Source organism: Schistocerca serialis, chromosome 3 (genome assembly GCF_023864345.2).
Source record: "Schistocerca serialis cubense isolate TAMUIC-IGC-003099 chromosome 3, iqSchSeri2.2, whole genome shotgun sequence".
NCBI classification, from domain to species: domain Eukaryota; kingdom Metazoa; phylum Arthropoda; class Insecta; order Orthoptera; family Acrididae; genus Schistocerca; species Schistocerca serialis.
Window position 1 is genome coordinate 952,182,879 of NC_064640.1, and position 27,984 is coordinate 952,210,862.

The 27,984-nt window shown below is 39.4% G+C and overlaps 1 protein-coding gene across 1 annotated transcript in view; it reads left to right on the forward strand.

The window, feature by feature from the left end:
- The window catches only part of LOC126471336 (Down syndrome cell adhesion molecule-like protein Dscam2), a 208,809-nt gene extending 182,756 nt beyond the window's left edge, over positions 1-26,053 (forward strand). The window contains exons 10-13 of the mRNA XM_050099457.1: positions 9,584-9,708; positions 25,135-25,563; positions 25,673-25,911; positions 26,009-26,053. Coding sequence (XP_049955414.1) covers positions 9,584-9,708; positions 25,135-25,563; positions 25,673-25,911; positions 26,009-26,053 — 838 coding nt within the window. The remainder of the gene's footprint in view (positions 1-9,583; positions 9,709-25,134; positions 25,564-25,672; positions 25,912-26,008) is intronic.
- The last annotated feature ends 1,931 nt before the right edge of the window (positions 26,054-27,984 follow it).

Sequence of the window (27,984 nt, forward strand, 5' to 3'; positions counted from 1 at the left end):
AGAAATTCTAACAATGTGAGATGAGATCTCCTTAGATATAAAATTACCCAACAGAACAGTGCTTAGTATAAATTTTGAAATTCCATGTCAGTTCATGAAGAGTCTGTAAACTCTACCATTGACTACTAACTGAATATAGTTTCCTGAAATCTATCACCATATGATCTTGTTCAAATGTATCTGCATGTATAAGACAGACAAGCAGAACACTTTTCTTTTTTGTATTCTTGAAACCAGCCATGATAAAACTATTCCCCATAGTATGCAGAAGGTATGTGACAAACGGATTACCTTCAGACTTTTTTCAAAAAGAATTCAATAATCTTGATCCAAAATAAGGCAAGTATTGGCAGGTGTAAATATTACTGAACTATTTGTTTCATAATTCATGATTGCAAAACAGTAACATTCATTATTTACAGGAGAGCAGAAAGACTGCTAGGTGTCAACATTGGGCATGATCAGTTTGGGTCCCAGAAAAATGCACAATATCAAACTGACCCTATAATTTATGGTAGAAGGAAGAATGAAGCAGGGCAAACCTGTGTTTACAAAATTTGTAGGAAAGATTTTTACAATGTCTAGTAGGCTACATACTTTGAAATGCTCAAGGTAGCAGGGATAAAATACAGGAAGTGAAATGTTATTTACCTCTGTTAAGATCAAGTCTCAGACGATCTGGGACTCGATCTTTAAAGAGGCAGTGGAGATATGTGTGCACAACAATTTAGTAAACACGGATAGCGGTTTTCAGCTCAGTGCAGCATGGAATCCCACAATTGGCAAAATATGTCAGGAATGCTCCGATCTGAAGGCAGCGGCATCCACAGACAGATTGGATAGCCACCGGGTCTCAATGGCGGGCCACGCTGTAGCCCCTCCCCACCACCACCGATGTGGTACCCCCTTCCAGAGGAACATGATTGGCCAGCCTACAGAAGCAAATGATGGCCAAACAGTTATATAGATATGTAGAACACAGCATCCCAACACTTTGCCAGAAGATGATGGGTACAAAACTCATCGAAACATTGTGACAAGATGATGCCTCCACTCAGCTGATAACCGAAAAAGAATTCATCAGTGGAATATGCCTTCTTGCTAAGGTGTTGGGATAAGGAAGTGATGCCGCAGTTTGTGAACTTGTGGCATCCTGTCAACACGGTGAGGACAAAATGCATATTACAACGGGCTGGTCCAGCCTTGGTACGGGAACACATATGTGTTACCAGAATGGAACTCAACAAGAACGCCAAGATTTTGCTCACTCACCACCTGTACCTAGCTTCCATTCTCCCAGCACACACCTGTAGGTGGCTGGCCGGCAACACATATGCCAGCAGTGAGCTCTACAAGGAGAAAGCCACCAACAAACAGTGCGAGAAGTTCCTCAGACTGCCAGGCGGATATCAACAGGAGGAGAAAGCCAGTAATATTAAGACCGTCATCAACCTGACAAAGAGAGCACTGGATGAGCCAACAATCTGTGTGCTGTCAAAAGGCCTGAACTTTGCTCCAATTCCAAGAACATTACCAAAACGTGACATCATCAGCAATGTCAAGCAAGCCATATGTGGACTCTCTCTGAGAGCAGCCAAGGAAATGAGGAGGGAGACCAGCAGGGTACTTGAGAGAGCAAGAATGCCGAGGAACAATATTATGGCAGAAGAGCACAAGGCACTGTTGAACCTTCACGATGACAAGGATATAGTGCTCTCAGCAGCAGACGAAGGGAATGTGACAGTCCTCCTGAAGTCAGAAGATTACTGGTAGAAGATCGACACCTCACTACAAGATCCAACATTCAAAGAAGTGGGGAAATACACGACTACTTCTGTTATGTGCAAGACCATCAATCTTCTCAACAGCTCAGGACTTGACAGAAATACCATCAGGAAGCTTTATCCTCAGGCACCGGCTCCACCGCAACTATATGGCCTCCCGAAGATCCATAAGGAGAATGTCCCACTACGTCCTATGTTGAACACCATAGATTCTCCAACGTATGGTGTAGCCAGGCACCTAGCATGGTTGTTAAAACCACTCATGGGTTGCTGCCCTCACCATGTCAAGAACTCGACCGAATTTGTTAAGACACTCCAAGGGTTATGCCAGGATGAGTATGATCTACTAGTCAGCTTTGATGTCACTTCTCTTTTCACCTGAGTGCCACTGGATGATTCTTTAGCTCTACTTGAAGATCACTTTGATGAGGACACACTCAGACGTTTTTGTTTCGTGTTAACCACAACATACTTCAAATGTGGTGCAAAATTCTATGAGCAAACAGATGGTGTTGCCATGGGTTCCCCCCTGGCCCCAAGTATTGCCAACTTGTACATGGAGCACTTTGAAGATGTGGCACTGAATACTGCCCACCATAAACCAAAGGTGTTGTACAGATATGTAGACGACACTTTTGTAGTGTGGCCCCATGGCAAGGAAAAACTCCAGGAGTTCCTACGCCATCTCAGTGGCATACATGGCAGCATCAAATTCACCATGGAGGTAGAAGAGAATGGCTGGTTTCCTTCTTGGATATTTTGATAAAGTAAAATCCAGACGGTATGTTGGAACTCTCGGTCTACAGGAAGAAGATGCACATGGACTTATATCTCAATGCTCAGAGCTGCCACCACCCAGTACAACGTAACTCGGTACAAAACACCTTAGTACAAAGAGCCAGGTCGATCTGTGACAGCGAGAGTTTGCCACGTGAGTTAGCACATCTGTGGGAAACCTTCCAAAAGAACAGGTACACTGAGACACAAATAAGATGTGCCTTGCGGGCAAACAGGAGGTGGGAGGAGAAACCAGAAGAAGATGAAGCAAAACATGTGGCCTTTCTGCCATTTGCTTGGTCACCAACAGCCAAGCTGGCAAGAATATTAAAGAAGCATGAAATAACGACCATCTTTCATGCACCGCAGAAAGTAAAAGATACACTTGGCTCAACCAAAGACCAGCTGGGGTTGCAGACACTGGGCATTTACAGTATTGATTGTAAATGTGGAATGGAATATATCGGGCCGACACAACGATGTATCTCCTAGTGCTGTACTGAACACATCAGGAACATATGACTAGGACAGACAAACAAGTCCACAGTAGCAGAAAATAGCATTATTGAGGGACACACCTTCAAATTCGAAAAAATGTTGAAGCTGTGCAGCTGGGACTGGATCTTCAAAGAGGCAGTGGAGATATGTCTGCACAACAATTTAGTAAACAGGGATAGTGCTTTCAGCTCAGTGCAGTGTGGAATCCCACAATTGATAAAATACATCAGGAACGTTCCAATCTGAAGGCAGTGGTGTCTGCACACAGGTTGGATAGCCACCCAGTCTCGACGCCAGGCAATGCTGCGGCCCCCCACCACCACCGACCTGGTACTCCCCTTCCAGAAGAATGTGACTGGCTGGCCTACAGAAGTGGACAATGGCCAAGCAAATATATAGATATGCAGAACACAGCATCCCGACACTTCGCCAGAAGATGATGGGTACACAACTCCTCGAAATGTTGTGACAAGACGATGCCACCACTCGGCTGTTAACCCAAGAAGAACTCATCAAGTGCAAATTGGGTTTCACATGATCAATGTTTTTGGAATCCATGCTGGTTTGCATGGAGTTGGTCATTCTATTCAAGAGACCTCATTATGGTTGAGCTTAGAATATGTTCCATGATTCTACAACAAATGGGTGTCAAGGATATTGGACAGCTTGTGTGTGGATCACTTCTGCTACCCTTCTTTTAGATGTATATAACCTGTGTTTTATTCCACCTACTGGGCATGGTTTTTTTGTTAGAGGGTTCTGTGATAGATTATGGCTGAAAGAGAGGCTAACTCAGCTGCTAATTTTCAATAGAATCTGATAATGATTCCATTGGGCCCTGGAGCTTTTTTGAGTTTCAACAGCTCCAGCTGTTGCTGAACACCACTAATGCTAAAATCTATTTCAATCATCTTTGCAGTGCCATGAGAATCACACTGTGGCAATACTCCAGCATTTTATTTTATATTGGAGCATCTGAACACAGAGTTCACCATTTCTGCGTCTTATTTACTACCCTTAGTTTTATTTCCCATCTTGCCCATAAGCATATGGACATTAACTGTTGCATCAGTAACAGCTTTTACATAAGACCAGAATTTCTTTTGGGTTTTATGAGAAATCTCTCAGTAATATTTTGCTACAGTAGTAGTTGAAGGCTTCACACAAAGCCCTCTTGACAGCCAAGCACATTTCATTCATCATCTGTCTCTATTTAGCCCTATACTTTGTTTTACACATGTTATGCACTAGACTCTGTTTGTATGGTGACTGTATACTGTGGAGTATGCTTCCCATCATGAACTGTTTGGCCAGGTACATATGTGTCAACTGATTGCTCAAATATTCTTTTAAATGTGAGCTGCATTTCTTCTACATATGTAGATGTTTGTGTGTGTGTGTGTGTGTGTGTGTGTGTGTGTGTGTGTGTGTGTGTGTGTGTGTGTGGCCAAAAGCATATTTGTTTAGCAATCTTTTTGTTGTGACTGTCTGCAACTCAACATTTCCACTATATGGTGAGTGGTAACCTAACCTTTCTACACTACTGGCCATTAAAATTGCTACAACACAAAGATGACGTGCTATGTACGCAGAATTTAACTGACAGGAAGAAGATGCTGTGATATCAAAATGATTAGTTTTTCAGAGCATTCACACAAGGTTAACGCCGGTGGCGACAACTACAATGTGCTGACATGAGGAAAGTTTACAACCGATTTGTCATACACAAACAGCAGTTGACCGGTGTTGCCTAGTGAAACATTGTTGTGATGCCTCATGTAAGGAGGAGGAATGCGTACCATCATGTTTCCAACTTTTATAAAGGTCGGATTGTAGCCTATCGCAATTGTGGTTTATCGTATCATGACATTGCTGCTCGCTTTGGTCGAGATACAATGACTGTTAGCAGAGTATGGAATCGGTGGGTTCAGGAGGGTAATACGGAATGCTGTGCTGGATCCCAATGGCCTCGAATCACTAGCAGTCAAGATGACAGGCATCTTATCCACATGGCTGTAACGGATTGTGCGGCCACGTCTCGATCCCTGAGCCAACAGACGGGGACATTTGCAAGACAACAACCATCTGCATGAACAGTTCTACAATGTTTGCAGCAGTATGGACTATCAGCTCAGAGACCATGGCTGCGGTTACCGTTGATGCTGCATCCCAGACAGGAGTGCCTGCGATGGTGTACTCATCGACAAACCTGGGTGCACGAATGGCAAAACATCTTTTTTCAGATGAATCCAGGTTCTGTTTACAGCATCATGATGGTCGCATCTGTGTTTGGCAACATCGTGGTGAAAGAACATTGGAAGCATGTATTCGTCATCGCCATATTGGCGTATCACCCAGCGTGATGGTATGGAGTGCCATTGGTTACAAGTCTCAGTCACCTCTTGTTCGCATTGACGGCACTTTGAACAGTGGACGTTATATTTCAGATGTGTTATGACCCATGGCTCTACCCTTCACTTGATCCCTGCAAAACCCTACATTTCAGCAGGATAATGCACGACCATATGTTGCAGGTCCTGTACGGGCCCTTCTGGATATAGAAAATGTTTGACTGCTGCCCTGGCCAGCACATTCTCCAGATCTCTCACCAACTGAAAACATCTGGTCAAAGGTGGCCGAGCAACTGGCTCATCACAATACGCCAGTCACTACTCTTGATGAACTGTGGTATCATGTTGAAGCTGCATGGGCAGCTGTACGTGTACATGCCATATAAGCTCTGTTTGACTCAATAACCAGGTGTATCAAGGCCATTATTACGGCCAGAAGTGGTTGTTCTGGGTACTGATTTCTCAGAATCTATGCACCCAAATTGCTTGAAAATGTAATCAGATGTCAGTTCTATTATGATATATTTGTCCAATGAATACCCATTTATCATCTGCATTTCTTCTTAGTGTAGCAATTTTGATGGCCAGTAGTGTATAATACTGACATTAGTCCATCCTGGATTTTCCATTGTCACATTTAACTTTAATTTCTATCTCTGTTGGTATACGTTTCTTGCCTACTGTGACAAATACACCACCACTATTTCCTATTAGCCTTTTATTTCAATACAAACTTAGATTTTCCCCAGAAAATTCACTGCTATCATTTCCGGTTTTAACCAGCTTTCTGTACCTTATATTATGTGAGATCCACTGCTTTTTAGGAGTACTTCAAATTCAGGGAATTCATTGCGAGTGCTTTGTCTTGGATCACAAACTGTCATTTCTTGACCTCCTACAGCTGTCATTGTGTATGGAAAGGACAGTTGCCGAATCTTTTTTTTTTTTTTTTTTAAAAAAAAAAAAAAAAAACACTTTGCCTGCAACCCATACACAGGGTAGCAGCATATGGTGTGTAGTGCACACATGACCCACGTATGGGGCCCTACAGTTCTCAAACCTATGTCATAATATATCACAGCCTAGCTTGTCACACAACAGTCTTTGGTTCAAGCTTTCCACTCCATGGAGAACCAGAGAGCCAAGATAAGTTCTGGTGACAATACTGCCAAGTATGAGCTTCATTAAAACTTAGTGACTGAGGTTGGTCTTCTCAGCCTTCTTCCAGGTCTCACACTGCCATTTCATTATTTGCCATAAGTTTGAATTTCTGGTGATTAATAGACTCTTACCATGTTGTATTTTCCTCCTCTTGGCATGGGACATAGTAGGTTCTTCAACAAGTGAACTGAGTCTCACTGGTTGAGTTTTGGTTGCAGTGGAAGGCAATACTTTTAACTATTTGGTTATGGTGATTGGAGTAACACCATGAGTTCTTCCTGGTCCCGGTCTCCTCTGTACAGCAAAATGGAGGAATAGTGATTGATCTAGTACTTTCTATAGAGAAGAGATCTACAGCAGAGGAGAGTGACTGAGGTACCTTTGGTATCATTGGTACATGATTCTCAGTAGCCTTCCCAACACACTCATTTGCAGCAGCTTCCAAATGCTTGACAGTAGTTGGGGAAATTTCCAGATTCTTACAAGCTTCAACTAACTCATCTAGTGCAGCTGCATTGTGGCTGGTGCACTGTTTTGCAGAACATTAAACAAATAACTTTAAAGATAAAAGTTACTTATTTTCTGAAACATTTTTAGTTATAATTGCTGACAAAATTCAAAATAATGTTAATTTATGATAAATGCAGACAATATATACTCACGTTGGAAAGGGAAAAATAAATGTAACATGAAATGTTAGTTATAATATGTGCTACAGTAACCATAAATCACCATCATTCATTTCCCATGAAATATGTTATGTACAACACACATAACTTCAGAAAATTCTGAAAAGTATATGTTTATTCACATAGATATACACTGAAACTTTGGGTAAACATTGTTTTAAACAGGGATTGTTGTGCAAAAATTGTATAAGCACAGGCAACTGATGCTAGCAAGGAATACATTTTTCACAAATTCAACGCAATGAAAATACACGACATAGCACAGTTTGTCCATGAGTTTTGATACAATCAGTATAAAAAACATTTTTAAAATTTACATGTAGTTTTTGTACTTTGGTTTTGAAAGCTGATTTATCTGACAGTCATGATTTTAGTTGGATACAAGGAAAGTGCTGGAAGTCACATTATTTACATAAATATAAGTGAATAAATGTGCAAATTGCATAAAATTTTCATGTGGCTGGTGTTCTGACACCTTTTAAATTAGCATGCCAAAGATGAACACTGCAGCATTAGCCTATGTCACAGAACAATATAAAATATGGAGTACAATTTCGTGCTTGGGATAACTAACAATGATTACCATGCTACTAAGGACAACATAGTCAATGAGTACTTCACAAGTTTCTCCATCTGAATATCTCCTCAGTGTCTTCCCACTCCATTATCAGCTTTTCTGCATTGCATAACTGGGAATTATCTTACAACACATTCTTCAGTCCCACTATCCCTGTGACCATAAGTTTTACAATTCTGCATTTTGTGGCCTACACTTTTCACTGCCTCTTTTCCCACTCCCTTTATTCATACCCCCCACCCACCTATCCTTTCCTCTCATCAGCTTATCAGCTTATAGTTTTTTAGCTCTTAGTACTTTCACCCTGATCTCCTTGTCTCCTTATTTTACTTTAGTTAGTAGGTCTATGAAACTATGATCCACCATTCACATTGTTCTTTCACTCTTCTTGTTGTGCCAGATGTAACTACTTTCTCCAGCCATGACTGTGGGTTCTTTGATTACTCTGGGAGAAGGCTCATCAGACTAGAACATTTGAAATATTAGGTCACTTTATTACATAAATTACTTAACTTTGACACAGTTCTTTACCACAGGATTGCTTGATAATTTACAACTGTCACTGACTAGGAAAGCACTTTATGCACCAATTAACAAAATGTTCTCTTCCAGTACAAAATGCAACATTTAAAAAAGTACATTTCATCAGAACCTTCAATTATCATTGTCTTAAATGATGATGTTGAATGCTGTAGCTGTGATTTCGAACTGGGGCAAAGTCCTTCTAAGCTCAGCTCTATATTGACCTCAGCATGAGGGTACTGATATGCTGAGAGGGAGGCATGGTCTTCTAGAATGCCTGCCATTGGTTGTGGCAGATTGCAGTGAGCCCTCTCTAATGCCTGTGATATTGATTCGTGATGCCAACTGTGGTGTGGCACCATGATATCTGGACGAACCACAGTTGTCTCGTTTCCAATTCCATACACAATATGCTACCACCATGCCTATATGGTGGTGACCTCTTCTTGGTGTCATATTCCTGTGACCTCTTTTTGGCATCATATTCCCATACCCTTTCCTGGCTCTCCCTCGATCTCCTCCCCCCTGACTCAGTCTGACACAAACATTCAGATTGTGTAAGGACCATGTGTGTGTGTGTGTAAGAGAGAGAGAGAGAGAGAAAGAGAGAGAGAGAGAGAGAGAGAGAGAGAGAGGGGGGGGGGGGGGTGGAGGTAGGCGGAGGGGATGTGTGTGTGCACGGGCACTAGCATGTGCACTTCCCTCCTTTATGCATTCCATTGCTTTCATTCCAAATAGAATTTTTCATTATTGTATTTTATTTGATATATGGTTTTCTACTGAAGTAAGAGATACAATCTCAGATGTTTGATATTACTTTAAAGACTCTATAATCATCATTATGACTTCATACCCCCATGTGGACTAACAAGAGCTGGATTTATCCTGATCTGACAGCTACTACATATAGACTCTAAAGAAAGTTAGGAAATGAGGCCCTTAATTTACCAACTATAGTGTAATAGTAAAATATTATCTCATATTGTTCAAACTCATTTTATCGTAGATTGGTGTCAAAGACCTCAAGCTCGTTTTGGTTACAGTTAAAATCTGTTTCACTCACTTGGTGAAACCCAAATGCCTACTATTATTCTGGCTCCATAGAATACAGGCTAAATATACTGACATAAAATTTCATGTTATGTCTTACATGTTGGATTTGTGAGACCTTTTCATTCCCAAAACTTTGTTACAATGAAAATAAACATATTTGATGTTTTCCAGGATTCTTCAGAATGGAAGCCTTCTGATCCATAGTGTTCAACCAGATGACAGAGGATATTACTTGTGCCAGGCATCAAATGGAATTGACTCAGGTCTCAGTAAAGTGGCACATCTTTCTGTTCATGGTAAGGGTGTTCCATTGGTCTTCAAGTAGATAACAAATGACCATTCTTTTATTCAGTCATTATGAAGTTAGCATAGGGTATTTTTATGGTTTTGAAATGGGGGATAGTATTAAGTTGTATCTTGCTTATGACTTAAAAAGTTCTGTTCATGAAAGGGTGGTAAAAGTAAGTTTGGTCTGTCTTAGAATAAAAATTTTCTTTAAAGCAGTTTGTAGTCCACCAAAGCTGGTGGCTGTATTGCAGGACTAGGACATTTTGATGGAGCTCTACCATGTGCCCCCACCCCATCTCTACCACTCCCACTCTCACTCTCATGGTTGGGAAGCAAAGCAATCTTATATGTAATATAGCTGTGTGTAATCTTTTTCACAGTTTACAAGTGGTTCACTGCATTCTTGCCACTTCTAAAGATAGCTTGTTTCTTTTCCTGATTAAAATTCATTTTTCTTTCTGCACAGTCAGTAATAATAATAAATGTCAGTTATGAAGAGGAAACATATCTCATCTTTCATGTTTATTGTGAAGTAGAGTAACTGCAATATTGTTCCAGCTTTTTGGGATTGTCTTCCTCCACAAACAATAGGTAAAAAGTTTTGAAAATTCCATTTGTATTACTTTACCCCTAGCTTTGGGCACTTCTCAGGAACCATTAATGTTCCCAAGCCTGTTTCCTTTTTTATTCTTCGAATGATGTTATACACTACACCTTGCATTGCTACTGGTAAGTTATTGTATTCATTAATAGCTACCAGTGTTTTTTTACTTATCTCTTCATCAGTAGAAACAGTTAAATGAATCCTGGTAAGACTGTACAATGAATGTTGTCTCTGCTTTTAGTTAGTAAGATTTGGTGTTTGCTTTATATTGGGTTATGTTTTATTTTTCTTCATCCTCTTTTTTTTATTTTCAGTTGTTTCTCTTACTAAATGTTCAATTTGGAAACATTTATAAATAGTTTTGTTTAATTATATATTATTTGGTTAAAACTCTCTCCTTCTCTTTAATACATGCATTGTTTTTAAGCTTTTCTTTTCTTCTGCTTTATTGTTTACATAAGAACCTCTGTTATATAAATTATATATGTCTGTAAGGTCTTCACCTCAGTATACCTTCATCTTCAGGTGAACCTCTCTCATCTTGAGGTTTTAGTGACCTGCCTTTCCTTTTTAACATTCCCTGAAATATCACTCTCTCCATCCTTATGAAGAAACTGTTAGCTTCAAAAGCTACATCGTGTGTCCCTTTTACTTTTACCTGTGTCTTTTGGCAGAACTATAAGTCTTGACTCCTGAAGATAAGTTCTGGTTAGAGATTCTGTATCACAATTTATTAGTTTTCTCAATTGCACATGTCTTTGATTCAGTCAACCTTCATTTTCTAGGATTCTGGACTTTTTTGTGATTAAATTTGGTGAACCCTCGACAAATAAACTCTCATGATTTACATTTTTGAATTCCTGTTTGAGGAGTATGTTTGCGAAGAACTTGTGCAAGAATAGCCACAACAAGGAAAAAGGCTAGAACTGTACTAAACATGGGAGTGGTTGGGGAACAGCTGAAAACAATTGATGTTTCAAGTACCAGGCAATATAATACAGGATAATGGAACCATTGACCAAAAGATATGTGCACAGGCAAGGTAATCTGTTAGCATTATAAGTAGTCTGAGAGGAATGAAATGGAGTAAAGTATCTCATGAAATTAAGGTGGTGTTTTACCAAACATAATATTATGTACCAGTTTTATTGTACATTGCACAGAAGGAAAGGGAAAAATTAAGGTGTGAAAAAGTGAGATAATGTATTTTAGAAGCTCTATAAGTTTAACAAAGCTAGAGAAGTTAAGGAATGAAAGGACCAGGGGGACAAAATCATTTTACAAACTTATCAAACCACAAACTGATTCCATTAGAACTAATATGAGCACTACACTTACCCAGAACTGTGAATATGGTTTACAGTAACAACCCTAACAGATGTTTATTGCCTACTATATACATGGACAGTAACAGAGGTTTCAAACCCAGATTTCTCACTTATTGCAGTTGCCTTACCATTTGACTATGAAGTCTCTCACGATGGAGTCCTTGCATAAAAAGTTCTCGGTTTACTTGCCACATCAAATTTAGATAAAATCCCAAGCTTTCAATTACTACCTCCATCATCTTTGTTTGGGGGTAAAACAGGCTGTCATGGACTGGTGAGGCTTCCGCTTTTATAAGCAGTGGAAGGCTTCTCATTGGCTGGATGACGTCATGGTGAAAACGGGAAGTACGGAGGTGGCAGCCTCTATGTCCATAGATTTTGTTTGCCTTACCATTTGGCTATTGACGCACAGCTCACAGCCAGACCCAAACTTCCACATGTCACCAACCATGCGTCTATGGCCTGTACTTGTACATCCATTATGTATATTCCCATCCAGGTCAGACATTTTCCTGAAAGTCACTTGTCTGGTTTAGACACATAAATACGATAGTGCAGTGCCTGTGTTATTCTGATTATGATGCAAAGTTCCTTTGGACATGCATAAAAAATAAAACAAAGTAAAATAAAATTAAAAAGTAATAAAAAAAAAACGGCTGTAGCATTTTTGACTGGTAATCAAAATGTCCTCATTTCCAAGTTTCGAACCTCACCAATGCTTAAATTTTGAATAAAAAGCAGCAACAATGGCAGCCAATGGTTTTTGGCATAAGAAGTCACCCTTGTTCTGACAATCGTCTTGTCAAAGAGAGCGGAGGAGTGGACAGGGATTCAGGGTACTCTTTTGCCCTTGGGATGGGAAATTGCCCTGAAAAGGTGGAAGAATTAGCAATCATCAATGGCAGGAGGATGCAAAAAGGCAACAGACACCACTGCATTAAAGACACATAATGTATATCCACAGAACATGTGGCCAATAACTCAAAAAAGTTTCATGATGATCTCTCCTCTGGCTCCCATTATCCACCATTTGGATCTCTGGGAAGGGACTATCAAGGAGGAGGTGATAATGAGAAAAAGATTGAATAACCAATGAAAGGACAACATTCTACAAGTCACGGAGTGGAATGTAAGGAGTTTGAACATGGTGGGGAAGATAGAAAATCGTGTGGTGAAAATCAAGCACTGGAAAAATAAGCCTTGGATGACTGGTGAATGATGCTTCTATTTTATAGAAAGTACAGCTAACACTGTGTTATGGAAGAAGAGGTTTGCTGTGACTTATTGTGGGGTAAAAATCCAGTTGTATTGTGGATCAAGTTGTTCTATGAGCTGAAGGAGGCATATTGCTGGCTATACATACAGCTGAAGATCCTGTAGCCCTCAGAGCCACAAATAGTAAGCTGCCACTTCACATTTCAGTAGTATTTGTCAAAGGTATTAGGACATAGCTCATCATCTAGTGAAAAGGAACAGTTTTATTTGGTCTGTGTTACAACATGTAACAGTGTTTGTTTGTCTGTGCTACAACATAAAGTTGACTTTGAGTAGGGAAGCCATATTAGCAAAAGTGTAAAAGCCATGACATAATTGGAACTGCAAGTTGAGTAATAATATACTGGCTATTCATAAAACAGATGCTTATCTCATGTGTTTATTTATCAATTTAAAAATAATGTTCTTATACTTTCAAAGTTTTAAACCAAAGAATTTTACAGTGATAAAACCTGGTATTTATTTGAATAGAAAATCATTTGCCAACTTACAATGAGATTTTATATGTAAATTATAAACCAGCCAAATTCCATAATGGATGTTGTGTGTCACTGTCACTATTGAGCAGGTAAAGTGAAACTTGTACTTCTTTTCTTCAGAAAACTGTGGTGACTCATGTATTTTGCAAATGACCCGATTATCGATGAGACATTAAACCCTAATACTTATTTTGTAACAGAAAGTAAATTCACTTGAAAAACTACTAAACTTACAGCTGAGTGGCCAATACCACCTTCAGGAAATGAAATCTCATTACTGCCAAAAGATGCAATAAATATGTATGTGTCCAGCCTTTTAAAATCTCTAATTTGTTTGTTGACCAGCTTTTGAAAAATAAAATCATAAAAATTTTGAAAACTTCAGGGAAAACCAAACAATAGAAAATACAGGATGAAATGTAACATTATTATGAAAAAGATAGTTGTTACTCACCATATAGCAGAGATGCTGAGCCACAGGCACAACAAAACGACTGTCACAAAGAAAGCTTACAGCCAACAAGGCCTTTGTCAAAAATAGCCAACAGACAGGCACCCCTGTGCATGCACCCCCCCCCCCCCCCCCCCCCACCTTCCCCACCCACCCACCACAAGAACCACAGGCTCTGACAGCTGAAGCCAGACCAAGTTCAGGTGCCAGAGACTGTAGTCATGTGTGTGCGTGCGTGCATGTGTGTGTGTGTGTGTGTGTGTGTGTGTGTGTGTGTGTGTGTGTGTTGTCTATTTTTGACAAAGGCCTTGGCCAAAAGCTTACTTTATGACAGTCTTTCTGTTGTACATATCTGCAACTCAGCAAAACTTCTGGGATTACATGATGTCAACATAATCCTAGCAACTAGCTGCACTTGGGACAAAATATAATGTGCCTGTAAATACCCACAATATGAAGATCCTGAGGTGATTCAAAAGCTGGCTAGGGTGTAAATTTTAGGTAAAAATATTATAAAGCGATTAGTTACGGTTTCCTTACAAAGGGGTTCTGTGCCTCAAGACAGCACTGACTGAGTGCTTTTTGTGTTATTATGTCTTACTATCTTAAAAGTGACAGTGATGTTTGTGATACCTGCATAAAAATACTGAAAATAGGTACCCTGTGCATTGACTGCAAGTGCTGGTACCACAGTAAACATGGAGAAATAAACCTGAAATATACTAAAAATGAACATGAATGGACAAGCTGTCAGTGCTTGGTAAGTGCAGAGAAAAACAAAATCTAACTGAGTAGATAAAAAAGCTACTCACCAAGCAGTGGCAGCGGAAAATATATATATATAGGATATGGAAATTTGCAAGCTTTTGGAGCCAGTGGCTCCTTCTTCTGGCAGAAGGTTTGAAGGGGAAAGAAGAGGGATGAAGGAAAAAGACTGGTGAGGTTTAGGGATTGGGAAGAGTTATGGAAGTCACACAGAACTGTGGGTCAGGCAAGACTTATCGGATATGATGAGAAAGAAAGACTGATTTTTGGTGCCCACACTGGACAAGGTTTGAAATCTAGAAGGTAGTTAAACATTCCCAACATAGAAATAATCCTAGACTGAAGCTCCCACCAAGTCTGATCAGGTGCAGGCAGAGTATACACGATCTAAACCTGCTTTATAAAGTTATTACTCTACCTGTTTTTAAGGAAAAATACAATCAGAAGAAGAAAACTTTTAAAACTTAAATTGATTACATAAGGAAGCAGATTAACAATAAATCAATAGAGCAGTCTGGTAATATAAGTAAGGCATCCTGGGAGTTAATTGACATATACTATAAAGGTCCCAAAATGAACATGAACCATTCAGCACAAGATTTGATGCTAACATTGTGAAAAACCGAGATAATATATGTAACATTTTCAATAACTATTTCACTGCTTCTACTGACCAGTCAGCTCATATTATAGATATTATAGATGCACAGATTGAGATGCTCACTGAAAGTACAGAGTTTGAATTCATATAGGTGAATGAGCAAGAAGTATGCAATGTAGTGCACCTGCTAAAGAAAAAGTTCATGTGGATGGGATGGCATATCAAGTGAAATTACTAAGGTGTACTTAAAAGAATCTCAGAGCCACTTAATAGTCCAGCCAACAAAGAAAATAAAGGTCAAATATGGGAAATAATTGGATAGCTACAAATTTTTATGAAGTGGTAGGAGGGAGTGTCATTAACAACATACTACAAATCCCCACTAGTAGGATGTGAGCGTGGTCATGGGGAGGTGTTTAAAGGTCATGTTTTGACATTTTTTCTGAAATAATTTTAAAGCTGCTGCTTCTCATTCTGGATACATTACATTTCCTACAGAAAATGTCGTGTTCATTTTTGTCTCTAGGATAAATAGTTAACACATTGCAGTGGATAAAAAAAAATGATTATTAAAAATAGTGTTTTAATGGTATAAAACTAATTATTACTGTTAAATCAAGTATGCTAAGAACAAATATTAAAGGTGTATACCACATCTGAGCATAGTAGAGCCATTTAGAGATAAATTGTGTTCTGTGGGTATGACTGGGTGGATGGAGTGGGGGTGAGGGGTAGAAGTGTGAGGGAAGGTAGGTCACCAGATTGTAGTCATGATTCTTCGTAGGTCTGCATACTAAAGAGCATCTGTCTATCACACTACATCACAAGTAGCAATTACAGGGTGTTTCACAAAGTTATACTGACACTCTGCCTTATGAACCACTGCCAGTGCTGTGCACAGACATGGCCAGGGGATGCATATTTTCCACAAAGTGTGTTAACACTACATGGAATGTAGATATCAGTTACTAATAATACTAACACAAGAAACTCATATGGACAGAATCTACTTAAATCTCTGCACACTGTTCTACACTGCTAGAGGGGAAATTGTCATTCTGTATAGCATCTGTAGCATTCTTTTGGGAGAGGCAACTTCCATCACCACAAGCATTGCTCACTTTTCATTTTGCATACAGATTATACCTTCCAAGCATGTCCTGTCCAGTTACTTTTTGTGAGGAGAAAAAATAACTCCACTCAGCTTGTGTTTATATAGTAGAGTTATTTTCAATTTGTTAAGTGAGTGGCCTACTTATTTGCAGTTATGTGAGCGATTATGAAAAATTTTCAACAGCTGGAGCAGTCAACTGTTTGCCACTTAGAACAGCCTGCCAGAGTGTAGCATGCTGTTAAAATCTATTTGACGATGCTCATTTCATTGTTTCCACTGTCAAAGGCTGAATACTTTACACAGCATGAGGAGTATCAAATGCATAACCCAGCCTCAGCTCTCCCAATGTCTGAAGAGTTCCAGAGGTTAAAATAGAATCCCTCTACAACAGAAGTAGGTCACCTAAGTGTTACGAAACTTTGTATTTCAACATAGATCATGCAATGTATTACAGCAGATTACCATTCTAGACTTGTACCTGATCAGTCCCATTCCATCAGACATATTCATTCTCACCTCCGAATATATACTGTGGATGTATGGTAAGAGGCTTCACTCTGCCCCTTATGACTGCCAGCAATTTCTGAATGGAATGCAGCCTGCCACTAATACAATTAATGGTGAGAGAAGTGCAGTAACTTTCTGATCATTCATTAATTCACCAACAAGTGGCTATAACACAATTACACAGCTTTATAACATTCTGTCAATGATAGACAGCAGCAAGAATCCACATTTTTCAATCAAATCCCTTTCCCACCAACACTACAAAGGTCACAACAATGCCCTTAACAATGTTATACTTTTCAGACATTATTTAGAGGAACATGTTTTACATAAGAGCTCACATAAAAACTACAAGTAAGTCCCCATACAAGAGAGCAGTACAGAAAATTATGGGGAGGTATGGTTTGTCTGCAAAAAGAAAAACACTACTTTGAATAATCTCTGATTTTTCAGTCCCCTGCAATGCAGAAACTATTAGTCATAGAGAAAAAATAATAGAACCTGTTTTTGTAGGAAATTTAATGCAGTTTAATTTTGTACCATGTAACATTTTTGTCAGAAGCTGCAGTTTTTGAGTTAGTCAAGAAAATATAAAAAAAACATCAACCCCCCCCCCCCGTCCACCCATCCCCCCCTCCCCCCCCCTCCCCCCCCCCTCCCCCCCCCCCTCCCCGCCCCAGCCCTGAATTCACATCCCACCAGTGCAGATTTTTAGTACATTGTTCATGACCCTCTCTCCTATCACTATACAGAAATTTGTGGCTACAAGATTTTTCCCCCTATTTTTTCCTTTGTTGACTGGACTCTACCAACCTGATTAATTACAGCATTAGAGAAAACATGTACTAGTGTATGAAAAGGAAAGTAAGGAAAATGACTCTAACTTTAGACCAATATTGCTACTTCCCATATTTAGTAAAGTATTTGAAAGTAGTGGCTTTTTCGCAAAACACAAACTGCTATAGATTCTCATTGTGAGTTCAGAAAAGGGCTAAGCACAGTGACAGCAATTACACAATTCTTTCCTGAAGTGTACTCTCTATTGGATCAGAGGATACAGACTGCAGATACATTTTATACCTGACAAAAGCATTTGACACAGTAAACCATAGGTTTTCTTTCTCTCTCTCTCTCTCTCTCTTTCTTCTCTCTCTCTCTCTCTCTCTCTCTCTCTCTCTCTCTCTCTCTCTATATATATATATATATATATATATATATATATATATATATATATATATATATATATCTTTTTTTAAAAAAAAGCTAGAGTCATTTTGTAGAGGAGATCCACACATGCTTCTTATAGTAACATATATGTTATGTGAATCATAAACAATACATCAATACATTAAACTGACATACAAATTAGATGGAAGATCATAAACTTCCAATCCACCAGTGAAACAGTAGTACAGTGTTTACCTCTGGGCTGAGTTCTTGGTCCCTTTCTCTTCCTGTTGTATATGAATGACTTGACTCATACCCTTAACTCTCATTTAAAAACTATGTAGATGATACCTCAGTCTTATTCTATGGTAGAACATATTAGGAGCTAGATTCTTTTGCTACTAATGGGGTAACAGAATTAACAAAATATTTCAACTATCTGGGCCTCGATGTGATGCCAGCAAATCTCATGTACTAGCATTCAAAAAATGTAGGTCTCACCACACAAACGTAAATAATCTACATAACATCTTGGTGACGCAGATTGGCAGCTGTAAATTTCTAGGTGTATACTTTGATGAAAATCTGTGGTGGACAGATCATGTTAGCTTCATATCAGGGAAAAGTCAGCAGTGGCATATATATACTTAGCTAGCTTGCAAATATAGTTTCTGGTCAAACATTAAAAGTAGTTTACTGTTGTTCTTGTTGTGGTCTTCAGTCCAGAGACTGGTTTGATGCAGCTCTCCATGCTACACTATCCTGTGCAAGCTTCTTCATCTCCCAGTACCTACTGCAACCTACATCCTTCTGAATCTGTTTAGTGTATTCATCTCGTGGTCTCCCTCTACGATTTTTACCCTCCGCACTGCCCTCCAATACTAAATTTGTGATATCTTGATGCCTCAGAATATGTCCTACCAACCGATTCCTTCTTCTAGTCAAGTTGTGCCACCAATTTCTCTCCTCTCCAATTCTATTCAATACCTGCTCATTAGTTATGTTATCTACCCATCTAACCTTCAGCATTCTTCTGTAGCACCACATTTCAAAAGCTTCTAGTCTCTTTTTGTCTAAACTATTTATCGTCCACGTTTTGCTTCCATACACTCCATACAAATACTTTCAGAAATGACTCTTATAACTGCCATCTGGTTTCTGTACAAATTGAAAATAGCCTTTCGTTCCCTGTATTTTACCCCTGCCACCTTCAGAATTTGAAACAGAGTAGTTTACTATGGATCAGTTTACTCCCATATTAAGCATGGAGTTGAATTATGGGCTTTGCAGCTTATGTCCATTTAAAAATAATAATTCAGTTACAAAAACAAGCAGTAAGACTTACTCAAGGGATAGGCTGTTGAAAATCCTGTCATAAAATGTTTGTACAGCACAGATACTTAACAATATATTCTTTATGAATATTTCATTTACATTTACTTGTTTATGTGTCAGCCAAGAGAATTTACCAACTGCAGTACTGTAAATGAGTGCAACACAAGAACTGAATATAACCACTCTCAGAAAAGAACAAAATTTTAAAACAGAGGATTGATTTTAACACAAAATTTAAATATTTTCTGAAGAAAAATGTGTATGTTTATTCAGTGAATTCCAAGACACTACATGTGAGATGAACCAGCAGCATATCAGCTGTAAAGTAATAAACGTATAAAACAGATTTATGATCCAATAATAATTATTGTGGTGTACAACATATTTTGTAAATATAATTATTGTTAATATTGTTATTTGTGATGCTTACAAAAATCATCTTTGAGTTGACTCCAGGCAAAGAAAATGGAAATGAATGAATGAATGAATGAATAAATAAATGAATCATTCTAACCACAGTCTCAGTGTTCAGCATCTAGAAATGGAGAAGATAAATTTACATTATTAAGTAGAAACAAATTATTACCTAGCTTTGGGAACTATTAGTTCCTTCCACAGAGAGAAATGAGGGGTAAATTCTAAAACGTTCTGAAGAAGCAGTAGTAGATCACATGGGCCCCAGGATGATTAAGGGCCACCTGTCCTTTGAGGATGAGAGGAGAGTGTAATGTATGAGGTGTGATCAAAAAGTAATTGAAATTTTTTAGTTACATGGGCTTTATACATCTGAGTTTAAAAACAATCTTGTTGTTACACATGCTCTTGATGTATGCTTGCATTTTCAGATGTTTTGAATATCTGGTGTAATGTTGACAGTTGCAAAGGTTATATGTGGTTTCAGTGCTCAGTGAATTTTTACCTTCAAAAAAGACATATCAAAGGAAATCCATTATATTTTGCTTGATAAATTGAAAAATAGTGCAGCACTGCATTCAAAATGTCGACTGTGGTTTTTGGAAAACCTGCTATGAGTATGACAAGAGTTTACAAGTGGTATAAATGTATCAAAGAGGGCCGAAAAGAGGTTGAAGATGTTGACTGCCCAGGACACCCTAGCACATCAATTACTGATGACAGTATGGAATAAGTAAAGAAAATGAATCTGGAAAATTGCCAGATCATCATCAGAGAGGTTTCTGATTATGTCAGTGTATCATTTGGCTCATGCCACACATTCTTTTCAGACTTTTGAGCATGAAATATGTATCAGCAAAGATTGTTCCATAATTGCTGAGTTTTGACCAAAAGTGACTTCACATCGTCATTGCACAGGAATTGTTGAATGAAACTGACAAAGCTCCAAAAACGGTAAAAATTTTATAATAGCTGAAAAAACATGGGTATACAGGTATGATGTTGAAACCAAAGCCAAATTGTTCCAATGGAAACTGCTTGAAGAACCAAGACCAAAAAAAAATCACAAAGTTTAATCATATGTGACAGTTCTTCTCATTGTTTTCTTCAATTACAATGAGATAGTGCATCATGAGTTCCTGCCTTATGATAATAGAGTCAATAAGGAATATTACTTGGAAGTTATGTTCCACTTGCATGAAGCAATTTGAAGAAAACAACCAGAATTGTGGCAAAACCACTCATAGAAATTATATCACAATAATCCCACTCACCTGTATGCTTATTCATGATTGTTTGGTGAAAAAAAAACTGTCATGTTGCCTCATCCACTATACTCACCATACATGGCCCTTTGCAACTTCATTCGGGTGCCAAGGCTGAAGAGGTCCATGAAAGACATCTTATTACCAACACTGAAGAGATAAAAGCAGAATTGCTGAAGGAGCTGAGCACCATAATGAAAAGTGAATTCCAGAAGTGCCTCCAAAATTGGAAAAAGTGCTGGTACAAGTCAAGTATATTATATCTGAGGCCATTACTTAGAAAGGGACAAAATTGATGTTGATGAATATATAAAGATTCTTTAAGAAAAATAAAAATTCCCATTGCTTTGTGTTCACACCTCATATCTTTCCTTGTCCTACTGCAGCTTTCAGCCTGTGGACAGGCTGTTGGGGGCATCAGAGACAGTTTCTGGTAATTTGTGGGAGGTGACCTTGCCTAGCCCAGAGATGATGGGTCAGCCTTTCTGTAATCCACCTAAGTGCTTAGTTGTTGGAGCCTACTGTGATGACTTTTAGTTTAGTGAGTTTCCTAAGAAGGCAGGAAATAAACTTGCAAAAAGTCCTGACAGGAAGCAGCATTTTCCAGAGGAGGGCTATTGCAGTAACAGGCACTATTCAATGGAAATGCCTCCAGAGCTGAAGATGACTGGCTGAGGTGTTTGAATTGCAGAAGCAATTTTGTGAAGCTTTTGGGAGCTCATGAAATTGACAAGGCCCATGACATCCCTTTAGGTTGCAGCAGGGAAGTGGTGTGCCTTCTGGAATGTAGGTGGTGTGTTATGGGGTTTCACATTTTTGAACTCTTTAGTTAGTGATAACAAATACCAATATGAAAACCCACAGGAAATCAAAAGTGTCTTCTTATGTGTGGGTGTGGAGTTCTGATTTGTCAGTTTTTGGTTTTTTATGGAAGTGTTTTCATGTTTTCTGTATGCAGAGCCCCCCTATCTGGTCTTAGGTAGTAGGAGATTGTTTCTAATTGCAGATATGGACTTGACTAGCACTAATTGAAACCATCACTTGCTTCTGTGGAAACTCAAAGTGTGGTGCTTGTATGTAACTTTCTACCTGTTGGCTTTGGACTCTTTTCCTACTTTTTGTGTGGAGATTATACATGTAATTATTTGAAACCAGATGGAGGCAGTGTATTGAGGGCGATGTATGTTTCCAGTCCTGTGGTTGTATACTGAAAACTTTCTGAATGCAGCTACATTGCTACAGGGCATTAATCACTGGATTTAGTGTAATGACAAGGTGAACCCTGTCTCAAGGGTCAAAAAAGGGCTGGCAACCCTTATTTAGACTGATATTAATAGTGTAGAAATGCATAAAATTAAGCCAGGTCTGTTGATTAATATTCCCTAGTAAGTTTTCAGAGCAATCACATAGTTTATATTGAGCATCGCACATCACTTAAGAGTGTGGCTTGATCTGTGCACAACCATGTGGAGGACATCGTGTGATGCCATGACCTCTCCGAGGAGGAGATGAAGGAATGTTCCAAGAAAAAGATTCATATCCAAATACTGAACACGGCTGTAAGCTGCATGACAAGTAGCAATGTGCTTTGCAGATAGGCCTTTAATCTCATGGAATGACACATAGATTACTGTTGTCCTATTATAAATATATGTGTGGTCATGTCAATACTAAACTAGCAATATGGGATAAACAATAGCTAGGTAATAGAACTGAATAAGCAGCAGCTTTACAAAATTAATGACCTTCCACAAACAGGTTGGGTAGAAAGTAAGAACCCATTTGAAAATATCAATATTTCCCAAAATAAATGCTCTATTTTATTGAAACAAGATTTATTACAATCCATAGAATTAAAAAAATAGTTTTTACATTTCAAATTTTACTTACACAGCAGCATCTTCTACCACCTCCAGTTGTTTGGGAGTGCTTTCAACTGACTTCAAAAGGAACTCTAATGGTACACTGGTGAGAACACACCAGATGCAAGTTCCAAAATCATCCTGCATGCATTATTTTGTCCAATTAACTTCCTCTTTGCCCATCCCTACAAGGAGAAGTCACATAGTATAAGATCTGGGCTCAGTGCTGGCCACTCATGAGGACTGCATTGACCCAACCAACATCATAGGAAATGATAGTCAAACCATAATTACACTAATTGTCAATTAAATATGGTGGGGTACCATCCTGAATGAACAAGAGGCCATTGATATTTTCATACATGGACACATTTGGCCCAGCCACGATTTACCAGAATAGCAAGGTACCAAAATGAGATTGTCGAAGGAACAGACCAGTAAGTTGCTTTGGTGTCATATCACTCAAGACTGTTACCTTGAGGTGTGTTGTATTGTAACAGTGGTGGCATATGGAGAATCCCTAGCCCAGTAATGGGAATTAAAGTGGTTTACAAATCCTTCACATGCAATAAAATTTCATCACTTCAAATCATATCTGAAAATCATTTGGAAGAAGCCTTTGGACTAGAATTCTCCTTACTCTGGCAATGGTAACAGTCTTCTGCAGAGAGTCCCTTGCCTGCCACCATCTCTGTACCAATATCACAGAATGTTGCAATTCATGAAGTTCCTACATATTTAGAGTAGGAAATTATCCCCCCCCCCTTTCTGTCCCCCTTTCCCCCATAGTATTGCTATGTTAAATTTAGCCTGAGTAAACAGAAATAGCTTATAGTAGCTAAATAGTAGGTAACCATTATTAAACCAGCTTTGAACAGCTACAGCTTTTTGTGAATGTATGCAGTCATTTGCAAGATTACCAACAGCCATTCTTCTTGCACATCATACATGAATGGAACAAGACTTTATGTTGATTTCACTTTTCCTAAAAATTTACATATTCTCAGATGATTCACACAATGCTGAGTGAACTTTTTTCCTTGGTAAATTTAATGCAAGCATAGAAGCAATCTCAACGGAAACTATTATTTGCAGTACAAATCTCTATGGCTACTAACAATGAATTGTGACCAAAGTATTGTTCTACATACATGAAAACTATTTTAGCAAAAAGTAATAAACAATTTTACTGTATATGTCGAGTTACTATGAGTTACATTTTACATACAGATTGTTATGGAAAATCTAGGATCATTTTTCATTGGTGTCAGTGTTTCTCCCACTTCCACTGAAGTGAAGTGAGATGTGATAAATATTAGTAAATAGTGGATTTTCTTTATGTGATTTACAGGACTTTGATCAAAGTGGTGGAAGAAGAGAGGAAAAATCTCAATACAAAGAGACTGGCAATGCTTCAGGTTATAGGTGAGATCACCAAGGCAAAGGGAAACTTGACCGGAGTCAGTATAATTGCTCTTGTGAATCTTTCTGTATTCTTGAGCCTTACTACTCCATTTTCTTCCAACCATTTCCTCTCTCCTGATTTTACTTCTGAGAGAGAGCAGCTCCATGACTTCTGACACTTCATGAATATATTTTTCTTTGCCCATATTGTTAATGATTACAAGAGTTTTATTAGAGTTGTCACAGTAAAACAAATACTTTATAGAAAAACTTGATTGTTTCTGAAAGTTTCAAAACATCAGTTATAACAAGGGATATTTTATCATCATTTCTGGCTTTTTGAAGATGATGTTTCAGTTGCTACTGTAAAGCACAATTGTATAATAATAATAAAAAGTTCTCCAGGGAGGGAATAGAGAAATAAACCAGTGTTCAATCTGCTTGTGGCTACTTCTCAATAATGTGACAATATTAAATGTAAATTTTTGTAAATACTGTATGGGCACTGACCACCACTCACACCACAGAAGAACAGAAACATAAAAATATGATACTTATTATGCAGCTATTGACTTGTTTATGTATGCACATACAACTCAAAAACTATGTACTCCAGACAGAAACTGATTAATGACTTTCAACATAGCACTGGTGTCATCATGTTCTTTTACCCTTTCTGAGGAGTAATACAATTTTTACATGAGCAATTTTAACCTTCATCATATTGCATGTTTCTTGCCACTGATATGTCAGGTTGAATAAGTATTGCCTGTAGTGAGATTTATCCATGAAAAATACTACCTAAAGAGAGAGGATACAGTACCTCCAAACATTTGACAGTCTAATGTTTTCTTAACTTTCAGTTCCTCCGAGATTCTCTACACACACTACAAATGTTACAGTACCAAAGGGAAGCACTGCTATACTTAACTGCACAGTGGCTGCTGACAAACCAATATCCGTTACCTGGTACCAAAATAATCATGAACTTAAGCCTAAGCAACACCCAAAAATAAATATTAAAAAAGAGAATACAAGCAAAGGAGTAACATCAACACTCATGTTTAAACATGTTCGCAGAGAAGATACTTCATCCTTTATTTGTGTTGCCTCAAACAAATATGGAAAGGACCAATTAGAAATGAAACTTATTGTCCAGGAAACTCCAGAACCACCTACTAATGTTCGTGTAAATAACTTCACAAGCCGATCAGTCTCTCTCAGTTGGGAGCAGCCATATAATGGAAACAGTGCCATTGGAGCTTACATAGTGCAGTATAAGAACACAACAGGTAAGCATTGATACTGTTTCCTAATGAAATGTTTCACTTATTTGTACTTGTTTAAAAACATTAACTTATAACACTGCGTAATTCTAGCAGTGTGTACATCTGTTAGCAGTTCCTTGGCACCAGAATGTTGTCCAGGTTGTAGTTAGAGGAGATCAGCTGAATGTTACCCTCAAAGATCTGAAACCTGCAAATGGTTACCAGTTCCAAATTAGAGCAGAAAATTCTGTTGGTGTATCCAACGCAAGTGAAACAGTAACTTTGACTACGCTGGAAGAAATACCAGAAGCACCACCGAGGGACATCGAGATTAAAGTGAAAGATTCCAAAACACTTCTAGTGACCTGGAAGGTAAGTACTAAATTTAAAAAGTCTTTATTCATTTAAAATGAGATCCAAAAATTAACAACAGTATTTTTAACAGAAGAAAATCTTACTTATCAATTAGCAAAACAGGAAAAACTGGAGTGAGCTCACAGTCACACTGTTATAACTTCAAGTTGAACAAATATATTTCAAGAAAGATGCAATACATGAAAGTCACAGATCACGTAAACAGAGTAAGATATGTGTACACTTTAATAGTCAAATCATAACTGAGTCCAAGTCTAGCGGCCGCTGGCTGGCTGGCCGCTTAGGTGGTGCTGCTGCTGCAAGGCTGGCATACAGCGCCGCATGTAGAGGACGCACGTAACTGCACGGCGGCACTTTGAAAGATTGGCGAGTCACAACACTTTTCCTTCCTTTGAAGTTTTTGCACAGGTCTTGATGGAGGTGGCCTGTAGATTGCTAACGTCCATAGGTGTTGTTTGACTGGCTGTAAAGTCTCGAGGAGGAGGCTTTCCATACGGATGGAAGTGTCCCCGATGATAACGAGTTGAGATGACAGGAGACATTGTGGTCAAATCTGCTGGGTCCCCGTGCACCAATCTGCCCATTGTGGCAAGTCTGGTTGTTATAACAGGAGACATGGATGGTGTATCCGCGTCCGTAGGAGACGGAGGCGAGTAGAGTTGCTCCGACAGATGATGGTCATCTGGTTCCTGCATGGGCATGTCTCCTGGTGGCGTCAGTTCTTGTGCTGGCACCAATATGATGGTGAGAGGACTGTGTTGTGAGTAATGAGAGATTCCAGTACCCTGAGCGTCAGGTAGAGCTGAAGGTGGTGTAGTGGCATACGGAACAGGCGTTGCCGGCAAACGAGGCCAAAGCTGGTCCAAATGACCCACTGCAATACCCGTGTCCATCTGGATTTCATACAGGCGTTGGCCACGGTGTCGTAAGATGCAGCCAGGACTCCATTTTGGTTGCCTGCCATATCCCCGTACCCATACAAGGTCATCAGCGGTGAACCGGCCAAGCGAAGGCACCAGAGGCCGTGAGGTGGAAGGCCGCAGAAGATGAAGTAGCGTGCGGGTCTGTCGGCCATGTAAGAGCTCAGCCGGGCTGTGGTCGCCCATGGGGGTGAAACGGTAAGAAGCCAGAAATTGGAGAAGCACATCATCAGCAGCAGAAGAAGTCAGGAGTTTCCTCATCTGAGCCTTAAACTTGCAGACCAGTCCGTTCAGCCTCATCGTTTGACTGTGGATGGAACGGAGGGGCTGTGATATGCATGACGCAGTGACGGGCACAAAAATCCGCAAAATCGGAAGAGGCAAATTGTGGACCATTATCAGTTACAAGAGTAGAGGGGAGGCCTTCCAAAGAGAAAATACAAGCTAGAGCATTGGTGGTTGCCGCGGTGGTAGGCGACGTGCAATGGACAATGAAAGGAACATTAGAGTAGGTGTCAATAACGAGAAGCCAATAAGTACCTAGAAAAGGTCCCATGAAATCAGCATGAATACTCTCCCATGGCTTCTCAGGCGAAGGCCACAGTGACAAAGATGACTTCGGGGCAGCAGCCTGTGATGCACAAGGGCTGTAGGCAGCAACCATGTATGCGATTTCAGAGTCAATGCCAGGCCAGTACACATGGCGGCGCACCAGAGATTTTGTGCGAGAGACACCCCAGTGCCCTTGGTGAAGGAGGCACAAGACTGAAGCACACAAAGATGCAGGTACCACAACACATGGCAAAGCATTTTCAGTGGAAAGGAGGATAACACCATTCCTAGCCGTGAGGCGGTAACACAAAGCGTAGTAGTTCCGCAACAGATCAGAAGTCTTAGTGGATGGATGACCTGGCAAACCCTTCTGAATACAGTGTAAAACCCGGGAGAGGGTAGGATCAGAACGCGTAGTAGCCGCCAGCTGGTTACCGGTGATAGGGAACCTGTCCACAACCCGCTGCTCGGCAACATCCAGGTGGAAACACAAACGTTTGTCCCTATCGAATGCCAGATCAGGACCCATGGGAAGGCAAGACAGTGCATCAGCATTCACATGTTGAGCCGTCAGCTGGAAATGAATCTCATATTGAAA